Source organism: Gorilla gorilla, chromosome 16 (assembly GCF_029281585.2).
Source record: "Gorilla gorilla gorilla isolate KB3781 chromosome 16, NHGRI_mGorGor1-v2.1_pri, whole genome shotgun sequence".
Classification (NCBI taxonomy): Eukaryota; Metazoa; Chordata; class Mammalia; order Primates; family Hominidae; genus Gorilla; species Gorilla gorilla.
In genome coordinates, this window is record NC_073240.2 from 64,454,035 (window position 1) to 64,468,775 (window position 14,741).

The 14,741-nt window shown below is 38.1% G+C and overlaps 1 protein-coding gene across 5 annotated transcripts in view; it reads right to left on the bottom strand.

Moving 5' to 3' along the window:
* HERC1 (HECT and RLD domain containing E3 ubiquitin protein ligase family member 1) overlaps nt 1–14,741 on the bottom strand; it is a 289,708-nt gene that overhangs the window by 78,006 nt on the left and 196,961 nt on the right. For all 5 annotated transcript variants that reach the window (XM_055362535.2, XM_031002448.2, XM_055362534.2 and 2 more), the window contains 8 exons: nt 11,983–12,251; nt 9,393–9,608; nt 8,085–8,205; nt 7,618–7,855; nt 7,270–7,463; nt 5,741–5,896; nt 3,874–3,980; nt 2,927–3,037 (listed from right to left, as the gene is read on the bottom strand). In XM_055362535.2, coding sequence (XP_055218510.1) covers nt 2,927–3,037; nt 3,874–3,980; nt 5,741–5,896; nt 7,270–7,463; nt 7,618–7,855; nt 8,085–8,205; nt 9,393–9,608; nt 11,983–12,251 — 1,412 coding nt within the window. The remainder of the gene's footprint in view (nt 1–2,926; nt 3,038–3,873; nt 3,981–5,740; nt 5,897–7,269; nt 7,464–7,617; nt 7,856–8,084; nt 8,206–9,392; nt 9,609–11,982; nt 12,252–14,741) is intronic.

A 14,741-nucleotide genomic window follows, 5' to 3' on the forward strand; every position in this document is an offset into this window, starting at 1 on the left:
CATTAATGGACAGAAGACAAATACATACTGCTAGTATTACAGTGGGAGAATAATCAAAATTACATAATAGTTATAGTAGAAACATAAAAGTGTGTCTAACCATGCTTGAGAAGGACAAGGTAATGTTCAAAAGGAGGTGACTTCTAAGTTGAGTCCTGAATGATGAGAAGGCAGTAAGCAGCTGGTCAAATGAGAGAGGCATTTTAAGGCAGTGTGTACAGCATGTGCCAAGGCAGAGACATGCAACAGAGTTCAGTGATTTAAAGACAAGCAGTATGTAATGACTGGAAGATGAAACTGGCAGAAAACAAGTCTAGAAAGAGAAGAAGAAATCAAATCATGGAAACCTTGTGTGTCATATTGTTTGAATTTTACTCTACTGACATTAGGGAGACCTACACAGAATGATGTACATAGGAGATCTCTGATCACATCTGTGCTTTATAAACATCATTTTACCAAGGATATACAGGATGAAGGCAGAGAGACTGACTAATCAGGATATCCCTGCAAGTTCAGGTAAGAAATAGTGAGGGGGCCGGGTGTGGTGGCTCACACTTGTAATCCCAGCACTTTGAGAGACCGAAGCGGGTGGATCACGAGGTCAGTAGTTTGAGATCAGCCTGGCCAATATGGTGAAACCCCGTCTCTACTAAAAATACAAAAATTAGTTGGGTGTGGTGGCAGGTGCCTGTAATCCCAGCTACTTAGGAAGCTCAGACAGAAGAATTGCTTGAACCGGGGAGGCAGAGGTTGCAGTAAGCAGAGATCGCGCCACTGCACTCCAGCCTGGGTGACACAGCGAGACTCTGTCTCAAAAAAAAAAAAAAAAAAAGAAAGAAATAGTGAGGGCCTGAATTCATTCATTCAATGTGCATTTATTAAGCATCTCTATTCTCTGCCTGGTATCCTATCAGGTCCTCCATATTCAGCAGGGTATTAGGTCTCTGCTCTCATAGAACTTATATTTTGGAAGAGAAAAAGAAAAAATAAGAAAATACAAGGATTAAGTGTTATGTTGAAATTAAAGCAGGTGACACGACAAAGAGTGTGTGGCAACTACTCTAGATTGATTAGGGAAGGAGACTCTGAAGATGTGATAACTGAGATCTGAATGACAAGAAATTTCTAAGAAACATATCTAGAGGTAACAGCCAGTTTAAAGCCCTAAGGAATGAGCAGGATTACTGTGTTCAAGAACTACAAGAAGAAGGCAAGTTGCTTAGACTATAGTGAGCAAAAGGGAGAGGTCAAGGAACTCTACATTTTATCCCAAGAATGACGAGAAACCATTGGAGTATTTTAAGCAGGGGACGAACATGCTCTGATTTACAATTTTAAAAGATCATTCTGGATCCTGTGCAGAGAATGGACTTTAGGGCATAACAATGGAAGCAGAGAGAGCACTTAGAAGGTTACTGCATAGTTCAGGCCAGAGATGATAATGGCTTGGAATAGGGTGATGACAGAAGAGATGAGGAGGTAGGCAAATTCAAGTCACGTTTTAAAGACGAGCCAACAGAATCTAGAGATTGTATGGATAGAGAAATGGGGGTGAGGCATCAAGATGACTCCTAGGTTTTTCACTTGAGTAACTCACTAGGAGGCTGGGAAAGCCTGGGGGAAGAAACAGAACGTGATTAAGGGCGCCATTTTTGACATACTGAGTATGAGATGCCTATTAGACATTTAAGTGATAAGACTAGTAGAAGATGGGAATGTAAGTCTAGAATTCAGGGGAAATGCCAGAACTTGAATTTAAAACGAGTCTGAATAAGGTTTCTTTGAGAAGAAATGTGGATTAATGAGTCTGAATAAGAAATGGGCATATGAGTCTGAATAAGGTTTCTTTGAGAAGAAATGTGGATTAATGAGTCTGAATAAGAAATGGGCATATGAGTCTGAATAAGGTTTCTTTGAGAAGGAATGGGGATTAATCCAACACTTAGATTGAACAGAAGAAGAAGAAGAAGAACCTATAAAGGAGAATGAGAACAGGCCATTCTATCAAAGTAGAAGGAGAACCAGGAGAAGTGTGGAATCACAAAAACCAAGATAGGAATTAAGGTAAATGAAGAGATGGATTCACAAGCTATAAATCAATGGAGGCTAGTGACTGCATGCATGGGGACATTAGGATAATCTAGCATTCCCAGGAATTTGCGTTTGGGAAACTAGGTGAATGGTGGTGCTTTCAATCAGAAATGGGACAAAAAAAGGGGCTGGGGGAAGGGTTTGAGGGGGAGACACCCAGGCTAGTATTTAAGTTTGGAAGGCACTGCAGAGTGATCTTTTAAAACCATAAATCAAAGCATGTTGGTCCCCTGCTTTGGGTATGGATGAGACTGCTGGAAAAGCTAAGGATCAAACTCTGTGGAACACCAACATTTTGAGATGAAGGCAAGGTGAAAGTGGCACCAAAAAAGAGTTGCTTTCAAAGGGAATCAGGATTGGCAGAGAATATACGGAGATCCGGGAGAAAGCGTTTTGAAAATAACAAAAGGCTAGAGTTTCCAGAGGTAAAGTAAGAAGTGGAAAAAAAAGGATACACTATATTTAGCAACAAACACTTATCTTTGTCATTTAATTTCGTACTTTGATACAAGATAAATGGTGCGGTTGAAGAGATAATGAGAAGAAAGTGGCTGAAACATGCAGATTACTCTTCTAAGAAGCTTAGTAGTACAGGACAAGAGAGAAGACAGAGAAGGCTTCACGGATAAAAATGTGATTTAGGAGAAAGGAAATGAGTTAAGCATCGTTATAAGCTGAGGGGAGGGAATCAGTGGAGAGGGAGACAGAATGCCAAGAGAGGAAATGGAATAAATGATAGAGCAAGGTGCCTCAGAGGAACAGACATTCAGAGACAAGTGACAGAATATTCACTTATGCTGTTAAGAAATACCTTTTAGGAAAAACCAATTACCTGTAGTTTTATTTCTTGTTCTTTTTCCTTTATCTGAATAGCATGTTTGGCCTGAGCAATGGGTGTCTCCCACATACAATCAGAGAGAAGGGAAAATAAGCGCTCAACAATCTGTTTTATTGAAGAAAAAAGGATAAAATTTGTAAAAAGTAACTTTAAGTATTTTTAGAAAAGCTGTATCATGTTAACTGTAATATTAACTCGCATGGGAAGTTTGATTATACCAGTGTTCAACAGCTACTTTTAGTGGTTACAAGTTAAATATCACTTTTTAGAAATATTAACCCATTAGAAGCCAGGCATGGTGGCTCATGCCTGTAATTCCAGCACTTTGGGAGGCTGAGGCGGGTGGATTGCCTGAGGTTGGGAGTTTGAGACCAGCCTGGCCAACATGGTGAAACCCCATCTCTACTAAAAATACAAAAATTAGCCAGGCATGGTAGCATGTGCCTATAGTCCCAGCTACTTGGAGGCTGAGGCAGGAGAATCACTTGAACCCAGGAGGCAGAGGCTGCAGTGAGCTGAGATCGCGCCACTGCACTCACTCCAGGCTGTGCGACAGAGCGAGACTCCATCTCAAAAAAAAAAAAGAGAAATATTAACCCATTAGAAAGTGGGTCCCATTTTGCCTTACTATTTAGACCTCTGATTAGGACACTCCCACATGTTTCTTCCTATAGAGGTCCAAACCTAGTAAGAAATTCCAGATTTTTCTTTCCTTCTGACCTTGCAGAGTATTCTCTATCCCTCTACTTCTCACACCCCATAACTTAATTTTTTTTGCCCTCTCCTTGGGGGTGAAATAATAAAGAAAGCAGTCCTAAAAGTAAACGTTATGCTATTGAATAAAAGACACATTTACAACTGAAGAGACTGTTAAGTACAGATTTTGGTGAATCATTTTGCAAATATGGAAAACATCTTCTAATAACTTTAAAAATAAAAACCTGGGCCATTTGATCATCTTCTACACCAGATTCACAAGCTGGCAGCACAGCTTCAAGGACATGAAGTGCAAGGAGCCTTGTTCTTAAGTTACCAACCAGAGGGATACCTGGAGGGGAAAAAACCTTTTCTTATTATCAATGTGACTTAAATTCAAAGTTAAAATTAACTTCTGGGAAAAAAATTCCTGAGGCTGCTAAACATTTATGGGTGGAACAAACTTGATTTCAAACTATTATTGCAAGAATTCTGGATCCATCCTGTACCCATGAATGCGTATGAATACATTCATGCTTATGCCTCAGTTTTTATGTATACATAATGGGAAAAGCATTGTAAAAAAGTATCTGTGCCAGATACTATGCTATGCTACACATTTCACACACATACATTCTATTAATCCTCACAAACTGAATTACAGCCCCATTTTACTGTTGAGAAAAATGAGGCTCAGAGAAGTTATGTAACTTGACCAAAGCCACACAAGCTCATAGAGGTAGAGTTTTAAACAGGTCTGTTAATCTCCAAAGCTCATGCTTATTATTCCCTCTCATTGCCTCTCCCCGTCCATGCACTGACTGTCTCACAGGGATTGTTAGGGTTAACCGGGAGTAAACAGACTGTACTTTTCTAAAGTAAGCCAACAGCCGGGCATGGTGACCCATGCCTGTAATCCCAGCACTTTGGGAGGCTGAGGCGGGCAGATCACTTAAGGCCAGGAGTTCAAGACCAGCCTGGCCAACATGGTGAAACCCTGCCTTTACTAAAAATACAAAAATTAGCTGGGAGTGGTGGTGCATGCCTGTGATCCCAGCTACTTGGGAGGCTAAGACAGGAGGATCACTTGAGCCTGGAAGTGAGAGGTTGCAGTGAGTTGAGATCACACCACTGCACTCCAGCCTGGGCGACACAGAGAGCCTCTGTCTCAAAATAATAAAAAATAAATAAATAAATGAAGTAATCCAAGGTAGAAAATAGGATATTGATATATAAATATGTAATTAAAAAATACATATAACTGTAATAAGATCAGTTGAAAATAAATGAATATCTGATTTTTCTTTATCCTCCTGAAACTTAATATAAGCCTTACCTTATTAAAGGAAAAAAAAAGGAGCAGTTGTAAGTTATACTAATTAAGAAAAAAAGTATATTGAGCATGTAAACATATAAAATACCATGTGCCATAGAGGATTACATTATGTTTTGGCATACTTAGATTAGAGATTATGAAAAGTTCTGGAAATGGATGGCAGTGATTGTTGTATAATACTGTGAATAAGTTTAATGTCACTAAATTGTATATTTAAATGATTAAAATGGCAAATTTTACGTTACGTGCATTTTACCACAATTTTAGCAAAAGAGAACAGGAAAGGACTGACTGTAATCTATGTAAGCAGACCTTTTAGGGTAAGGACCAGGGATTAAGCTTATTCTATAGAACTGTGATAAATATCAAACAATCAGAAGTCACAATCAAGGCAACAGAAATCACATTATGATAAGAGAGACTGTACAAATTCAGATCTGCATCCTGATAATCCAAGAAGCAAGGTCAGAATCTGTGCTAAAATATCGTATTAAACAGGATGTTCTCTGCTTATTCTTAGTTTTGTAATCTGAACAAAGAGGATGAAGTTCTCTAGATAAATTCTATGATCTTCTCCAGAGCTACATTATTTATTTTCTCCCAATTTTTACTTCTGAAATCAGAGTTTTCTTTTGATCAAATAGGTACGCAGAAAATAAGAAAGAAAAGCCTTCAGATCAAGGTTACACATGGAGTGTTGCTAAAGTCTGGCATTATCTTAATAAAATGCAAGTAATATCTATAAATACTCTAAGACAAAGGCAAAGGACATGTACCTGAAGAACATTTCTGAGATGCTATATTTAGAAGCACTTCTGTCCACTTTGGGGAAGCCATTTTTGATTGAATTGCTTTTGAAGATACAACTCTGCGAAGAAAAACTAAAAAATCCCCTAGATGGAGTTCGGCTGCATGTTGTTTCCTAAGAGCAGCTACAGTGAAGAGACAAGTTTACGTTACAACCAAGAGCCAACAAGAAATAGTCTTATATCACATAATTTACCTTGAAACTGCAGTAAGCACAAATCTAATTCAAAATCTTAGGCTGTCAGCTACTGAATTCTGAAAACTTAAAGAACAGAATGGGGAAAGGTCAGAAAACAAAGCCTAAACTTGAAACGTCTTTTACATCTCTGTACAATAAAAATGAATATGCTATAACTATGATGACTAAGTATAATAAAGAATTATTGGTGACTAGAGAACAGAACAGTCTAGGAAGAAGTCGAGCTCCTCCTAATTATAATCCAGTTCCCAAATATCAGGCCAGGCGCAATGGCTCACATCTGTAATCCCAGCACTTTGGGAGGTCGAGGTGGGCGGATCACTTGAGGTCAGGAGTTCAAGATCAGCCTGGCCAACATAGCGAAACCCCGTCTCTAATAAAAACAAAAAAATTAGCTGGGTGTGGTGGCACACACTTGCAACCCCAGCCACTCAGGCTGAGGCAGCACAATCGCTTGAACCTGGGAGGCAGAGGTTTCAGTGAGCCCAGATCATACCACTGCACTCCAGCCTGGGTGACAGGGTGAGACTCTGTCTCAAAAAAAAAAAAAAAAAAACCCAGAAAACAAACAGATATCAAAACCCTTGGTGCTGGGGAATTTTCTTTTTTTTTTTTTTTTTTTTTTTTTTTTTTTTTTGAGACAGGCTCTCGCTCTGTCATCCAGGCTAAAGTGCAGTGGTGTGATCTCAGCTCACTGCAATCTCCACCTCCCGGGTTCAAGTGATTCTTGTGCTTTAGCCTCCCAAGCAGCTGACACTACAGGCATGTGTCACCATGCCAGGCTAATTTTCATATTTTTAGTAGAGATGGGGTTCCACCATGTTGCCCAGGCTGATCTTGAACTCCTGGGCTCAAGCAATCCACACACCTCGGCCTCCCAAAGTGTTGGCATTACGGCTGTGAGCCACTGCGCCTGGCCTGGGGGAAAATTTAGGTCAGGACTTAGGTTAGAGATGGCTTGTCAGGATCAAATGCTAAGAAAACATCTGAGCTTCCCCCTAGGCAAAATGCAACCTGGGGAAAATCAATCATCTAAAATCTAGGTCTCAGAGCCCAGACAGCCAAGGAGAGGCTGAACCTACAGAATGGGCAGTATGGTCACAACATGAGGGTTAACAGACTCTAAGCAGAGATGTTTGGTCAGAAGCTCATCTAAATCATATATACGTGAAGAGAAAAGAGGTTTGTAAATAAACAAATAAAAATCCCATCATACCTCATATAAGGAAGAGGAACTCTACATTCTAATCATATGCACACAATGGGGTTTTAATAAAGGCTTGTAAGTAAAGACATTACCTCTGAAATCTTTCTTCTCAGTTTCTCCACTGGAGTCAACTTTTTTTTCTTCTTCTTCACCGTCTTCTTGCTCCCCTTCTCCGAAAGAGGCCATATGTAGTACACCAGTTTGGGACAATAAATTCTTCAACTGACTACAGAGTAGATCCAACAAGGATTGAACTACTTTGGGACTCAGTTTATCAGCATAGGTCCTATGTGAAATAAAAGAAAAAAATAAGTGGCAAACACACAGAAGGGCAAACATAGTGCTTAAATACATAAAGCAGATTAGAGGGAAAGGGGGAATTCTAAAATGGAGGAAGACCAGACTTCATACAGTTCTACAAAGACATCTACCATACTTACCCAGTAGTGATGGCTAGAATCTGGAGCAACCTTGTACTGGCCACTTTCAAAGCTGTGCTAAGCTGGGAAACACCCGTCTTTGGCAACAACTGCAGGGGCTGTCCTAGCATGGTGTCTGTACCACACAACTGTGACAATACATTTAGCAGACCAGTGGAAATTGCCAAAGAAACATCTACTGGTTGATAATGAACACTTAGGGCAAAAACTGTAACCAGAAGCAGACGTTGCTGGGCTTCTAAAAGACAAAGAGACAGTTAAGAATCTTCCTTTCAGTAAACAAAGCATTTATTAAAATGAATCATTTTCTAAAATATTAATAACATGAAACACTAATTTTAATTATTTATTCTTTACCTATAAGTTTATCTACTAATGTTAAACACAAAATATAGAACATAACTAGTACTATAACCTCGGGCTAAAATGTAACCTGCACTGTGCATTTGCAGGAACGGTTTACTTACCAATGTGATGCTTGTTTGCTTGCAGGGCTCTTTCCAGGGTAGCAGACAACTGTTGATAAATTTTATGCACAGCTACCTGGATTTCAATCTGAATATTTCTCTTAGCTGCTCGGATCCCATCCTGAATTACACATAAAGAATTACTTTTTCTATTAGCAACAATAATACCTGCTTGCAAAAAGAAGTAATAACATTTTATTTCTAGTCTATGCTAGAGCCTTACAATGGTTTTTAATTATTTACTATATTTCAGTATATAAAGTATATAATAATTTTTTTTGAGGCAGGGTCTTGCTGTATCACCCATGCTGGGGTGCAGTGGTGCAATCCTGGCTCACTGCAACCTCTGCCTCCCAGGCTTAAGTGATCCTCCCATCTCAGCCTCCCAAGTAGCTGGGACTACAGGCACATACCACCACACTTGGCTAATTTTTTGTATTTTCTGTAGAGACAGGGTTTCGCCTTGGCCTCCCAAAGTGCTGGGACTACAGATGGGTGCCACCATGCCCAGCCTCCAAATTTAATTTTAAATGCTTGATAATTGTTGAGTCTGTATAATCTTTTTTTTTTTTTTTTTTTTTTTTTTTTGAGATGGAGTCTTGCTCTGTTGCCCAGGCTGGAGTGTAGTGCGGTGATCTTGGCTCACTACAACCTCCACCTCCCGGGTTCAAGTGATTCTCCCTGCCTCAGCCTCCTGAGTACCTGGGATTACAGGCGCCCACCACCACGCCCAGCTAATTTTTGGTATTTTTAGTAGAGACAGGGTTTCGCCATGTTGGCCAGGCTGGTCTTGAACTCCTGACCTCAGGTGATCCGACCACCTCAGCCTCCCAAAGTGCTGGGATTATAGGTGTGAGCCACCACTCCTGGCCGAGTCTGTATAATCTATTTCCTCACAAAGCAGTTTTTCCTGCCTAAACATGAAAGACATAAAGATAACATTTTTTTCTAAGTTATCAAAGGAATCACACAAACTAGGTAAACGATCAAATCTAAAATGTAAGCTCTTGAAACCCATCCTCCCAAACTCCAATCCCTATCCTTACTTGGATCTATTCCCATCCAAACTGGATAATAAAACTGGATTAATAAAACCGAGCCAGCAAATAATCTACAATAGTACAATAATACCACGGCTCACCTAATCTCTACTGCATTATTTAGGAAATGGGACCAATGAGCTATCTTAAAAAATTTAAAGTCTTTGTATTTTTAAACTGAATCATAAACACCAAAAAGTTTCACATTATTAAAGTGGCTTTGTAAAATGACAGTTAAAATCTGTATATACTGCAAGGTGTCACCTACCTGATAGTGATGCAATCGGCCACTCTCTCCCTTGGCTCCTGTGTGTCCAACAGTGCCTAAACCAAAACACCCTGCTAGGAACTGCAGCCTCACAGACGTGAGTAGTGTGGAGGACTGGAAGCCTGAACTCAACCTGCTTCCTGCCAGTGAGATGCTACCTTTTTCTTCCATCCCAGACAATAGAACGAGGATCTGATGAAGTGCCTCTAAACGAAGCTTGAGGAAAAAAACATATTTTAGAGTTCTTCACTTAACTCAGACACGACGAAACTCTGTATGCCAAAAACAGTATTTTTAACACTTAGAAAATTCTGACATTTCATATGAATCTATTCTAACATAAACATTTATTTTATTATTACTTTTTTTGAAGATTTTCTAAAAACTCTATAAGCACACATCAGAATAAAAAAGGTTAGAGTACAATAGGAAAAGTAGTAGCTTTGGATGTAGGAGACATGGTTTCAAGGACAGACTTTTATCTTACTGTGTGGCCTTGGGAAAGTCACTTAACTTACTGAATTTGTTTCCTCGTATATAAAATAAGACTAATAATACCTTATCTAATCTATTCACACAGCTATTGTGAAGCTCACAAGGAGATATATGTGAAGGTTTCAAAACTATAAGGTAGTACTGCTATTGCTTTCTTTATTAATAAGTTTATATAGAATGAATACTCTTTAGCCCAGGAATGAGAAATACTTCTGAACTATTTCTCTGTGGTTTTCTTGAACTTCTGCCCCCATCTTCCCTAGGAAGACACTCTCCATCACTGTAGTTGATCAGCTTATCCTTCTTCTTTAAAAAAAAAAAATTATTTTGAAATAATTTTAGATATACAGAAAAGTTGTAAAGATGGTACAGAGAGTTCTTGTATACTCTTCCTTGAGCTTCCCCTAATCTTAACATCTTACATAACCATGGTACATTTATGAAAACTAAGACATTAACATTGGTACAATACTATTAACTAAACCTAAAGTAAAATAGTATTAATTAAAAGACTTTATTTGGATTTTAATTTTCCTTAATGTTCATTTCCTGTTCCAGGATTTAATCCTAGATACCACATTGCATTTAGTTGCCATGACTTTTTAGTTTCTCCTACCCTGTGACAGATTGTCTTTCCTTCTTTTTCATGACAACACTTCGGAAGAGCTGTTCATATATTTTGTAGATGTCCCTAAATTTTGGGTTGTCTGATTTTTTTCTCATGACTACAGTGGAATTATGGATTTGGGGGAAGAATACCACATAAAGTGTTCTCATTACACTATATCGACATGACTTAATACAGGTGATGTTAATCTTGATTTTTTTTTTTTTTTTTTTTTGAGATGGAGTTTCACTCTTGTTGCCCAGGCTGTAGTGCAGTGGCGCGATCTCGGCTCACTGCAACCTCTGCCTCCTGGGTTCAAGTGATTCTCCCGCCTCAGCCTCCCAAGTAGCTGGGATTACAGGTTCCACCATCACGCCCAGTTAATTTTTGTATTTTTAGTAGAGATGGGGTTTCACCATGCTGGTGAGGCTGGTCTCAAACTCCTGACCTCAGGTGATCCACCCACCTTGGCCTCCCAAAGTGCTGGGATTACAGGAGTGAGCCACCGCGCCCGGCCAATCTTAATCATTTAGTTAAGGCGATACCTGCCAGGTTTCTGCAATGTGAAGTTACAATTTTATCTTCTTCCTATAGCCTATTTGTTAGAAGCAAGCCACTAAGTCCAGCTCACTCTCAAGGAGAGAAGAATTAATCTCCACTTCCTGCAGGGAGAACTATGGAAGAATTGTGGACATGTTAAAACCACAATAATTAATAAATATTTGGGGGAAGATACTTTAAGGCTATGCAAACATCTTATGTCTCTTTCAAGTTTTGCTCACTCATTTTAGCATTCAACAGTGGGTCTTGATTGCAGCAATTATTTCTGTGAGGTTCTAACCTGAAGCAGGTGTCTAATTTAAACTGAGACAAATGGGTCAAACATCAAGGCTCAGGGCCAGGAGTGGTGGTTCACACCTGTAATCTCAGCACTTTGGGAGGCCGAGGCAAGTGGATCACCTGAGGTCAGGAGCTCCAGACCAGCCTGGCCAACATGGTGAAACTTTGTCTCTCCTAATAATACAAAAAAATTAGCCAAGCATGGTGGCGCATGCCTATAATCTCTGCTACTCTGGAGGCTGAGGCAGGAGAATTGCTTGAACCCAGGAGGCAGAGGTTCCAGTGAGTCAAGATCTCACCATTGCACTACAGCCTGGGCAACGAGAGCGAAACTCCGTCTCCAGAAAAAAAAAAAAAAGGCTCTGATGACCTATTGTCATCAACTAGTCTCACCCTAGTTTGTAGGAGACATGTGAAGACTTCTGAGTATATTGTTCTGAGAGATGACAATTTTAAAATGCACTTTTGTCCAGTTCAAATAAAATAACGTGCTGTTCTAGTCAAGAAAGTTATGTTTAAAAGCTCAGGTACAGGAAAGGGGAAGGCAAGGAATAGAAGAAAAGGAAAGGTTTTCCCTAGAACTATACATTCAATGGTTCAGTTTTAAGTTTCCAGAGCTCTCATAAGGAGTAAATATCAAAGACTTACTTCTGCCCTTAACTGCTGCTGTTCCATTGCAATGATGGAGGCCTGGGGACTTGTAGACATACTTTCCTCTGGCTCTTTAAAACCTGGGGCATTCCCCACATCTCCACTCACAAAGCTTACAACATTTTCAATCAAAGTGTGAACTCCCAAAGACTTGGTAAGATCAAAGTCTGACTCAAAGGAATAGGAGGAGTTGCATAACCAGTCTCTGCTATGTTTCAGGCGAGCCCAAGAGTCACTCAGGGATTCCAATTGACTGTGCATAGGACCTATATACAAACAGAATAAACATATATCAATGGCAATCAAGTAGAGCATACATTCTGAAACTAGATAAGGCTGAGTGCTGCTACCATAACCAACTGGTGAAAAATGGATACTCATGTTTGAATACATGCATGCATTAAGTGAATCTGAGCAAAATGCTTTGGTAAAAACAACAAACAAACAAAAATTAGAGCAATGTAAGAAAATAAAGGGAAAGCCCTGTTTGATGTACCAGTGTCTCTGTAAGCGCTTTAGCAACACGCTGCCACAAGAAAAAGAAAGGCAGAAGCTGTTCTCAAAATGCTTAGCTTAAAATGCTCTGCAGTATTAAACCAGATCATCATTTATGAACAAAAAGGAACTAGGCACTTAAGACACTGCTGGTAAGACCTACTCAAAACAGAAAGATTTCATCTAATTTAACATTATCATTACAAAGGGCAAGTTAAGACTGAACAAAGTGTCTACATATCTGCAATGAAACATTACCAAAAAATGAATATAGAAGGGCAAGTAAACTTACACAAAAAGGAGACACAAACATCACCCTTTGGGTTTCATTAATATAAGGAACATTCTCACTGACTGTGTCATGTGCATATTTACTGCAGGTTGTGAAACTCCTATATAGAGGAAGCAAAGTTTCACAGACAAGAATATGAGATTTACTGTAAAATGATACCTATATAAAATTATCAAGTGGCATCAAAATAGTTGCTAAATATAATACCATTAGATTTGCCAGTGGGTATTTTTTAAGCTAAAATCTTTACATTAGACAGCAAAATGTTAACATGTTTGAACATAACAGCAACTGTCCAAGTCATTTGTCAATATTAGCTTTAAATAAATATATAAATGTCCAATTCTTACAAATCTTTAATTTAACTGATCTCAGATACATAAATTTGATTAACTACAATCCTTTCTTCATGACGTACTCTCATCATTGGTCCATGCATGGCCCAATTTTGAAATCACATATTTATAATAAATATCTGTGAACACAAGAACTAGAAAACTAACAGTAACTTCTATCTATTTGCTCCTCCTCCAGCCCATCTCTTGCTACCTAAAGTTTTATTATCCTGAAGCCTGGGTTTATTATTTCCTTGTTTTTATTGTTTTAATGTATTCCTAAGATGAATAATGGTTTTAGTTGTCGTTGACTTTTAAAAAAGAATATCATTTTATATCACCTTTTTGGACATACTCTTTCATTCAACATAATATTGCTAATATTCATCCACATTACTATGTGTAACCATGGTTCATTTATTTGATTGCTATATAACATCCTATTATGTGAATATACTAAATTTCTCAATTAGGGAAGTATCTTAAGGTACCCAATTAAATATGCATAAAAATTATATCAGTTATATAACTAGATAGAAAAGTTTGGGAAGATAACTACTTAAACACTAATGCCCACAGAGAAAACAAACTAACAACAATATCCAATGTAGAATCTTATTTTTGAATTACTATACTGGTGTCAATTAAACCCTAGGACTTCAAAATTCGTAACAGGGAACTAATATTACAAAGTAACTATGAAATAATTTATATGTATCCTAGTAAAATAATGTAGAATGGCAAAGAATATATGGTTTATCTGCCTTCTGTGTTTTAGAAAGAATTATTAAGATTTAAAAAGGCTTAATTTTCACCACCGCACTCCAGCCTGGGTGACAGGGCGAGACCCCGCCTCAAAAAAAAGCTTAATTTTCATTCTTGCTGAAGATGAAAAATAACAACCTACCTAAAAATTTCCCCAAATTGTAGACCTGAATATTCTTTCATGTAACACAGAAAAAACTGAAAATTCAAAGAATAATATCATAGATGCATAATGTATTAAGTTAAAAATATTTAAAGAATAAAGTAGAGGCTAATGTAAAAAATATATACGTTCTTTTTTCATTTCCTTAAAGCACCTCAAATTCAGAATCTGTATTTAGCCTTAACTTACAAATGATAGCTTCTGGCTCCTCACATTGAACTTGTTTTTTGGGGGGTGTTTTTTTTTTTTAAATATTAAAATTTTAGAATAAAAGATTCTTCTAGTTACTAATACTTATAAATTACTTTTCAAAATGCATATAAAATGCGCAAGGAACTGATATTAGAACTGCAGAAGAAAAAGAGACCTTAAAGATTATTTAGTCCAATTTTCACAAATGAGGAAACAGAGGCACAAAAAAATTGGTTTGTCACATAATGACATTAATTCCTTACTTTTATGGGAGGTAGTCTTACATATTCATTATTAACCAACTCACAAATCACTGATGGAAATTTCAATTGCCTGCCTATATAAAGGTTCAATTATGAATCTACCAATACTGAACTGTCTTCATATAAACCAAAATATTCTATGGAATGGCTGACGAAGCCCAAAATTAAATCCTCTGCAATTTAAAGCAGGGGTTGGCAAACTTTTTCTGTAAAGGGCCAGATAGTAAATATTTTAGGCTTTGCAGACCATA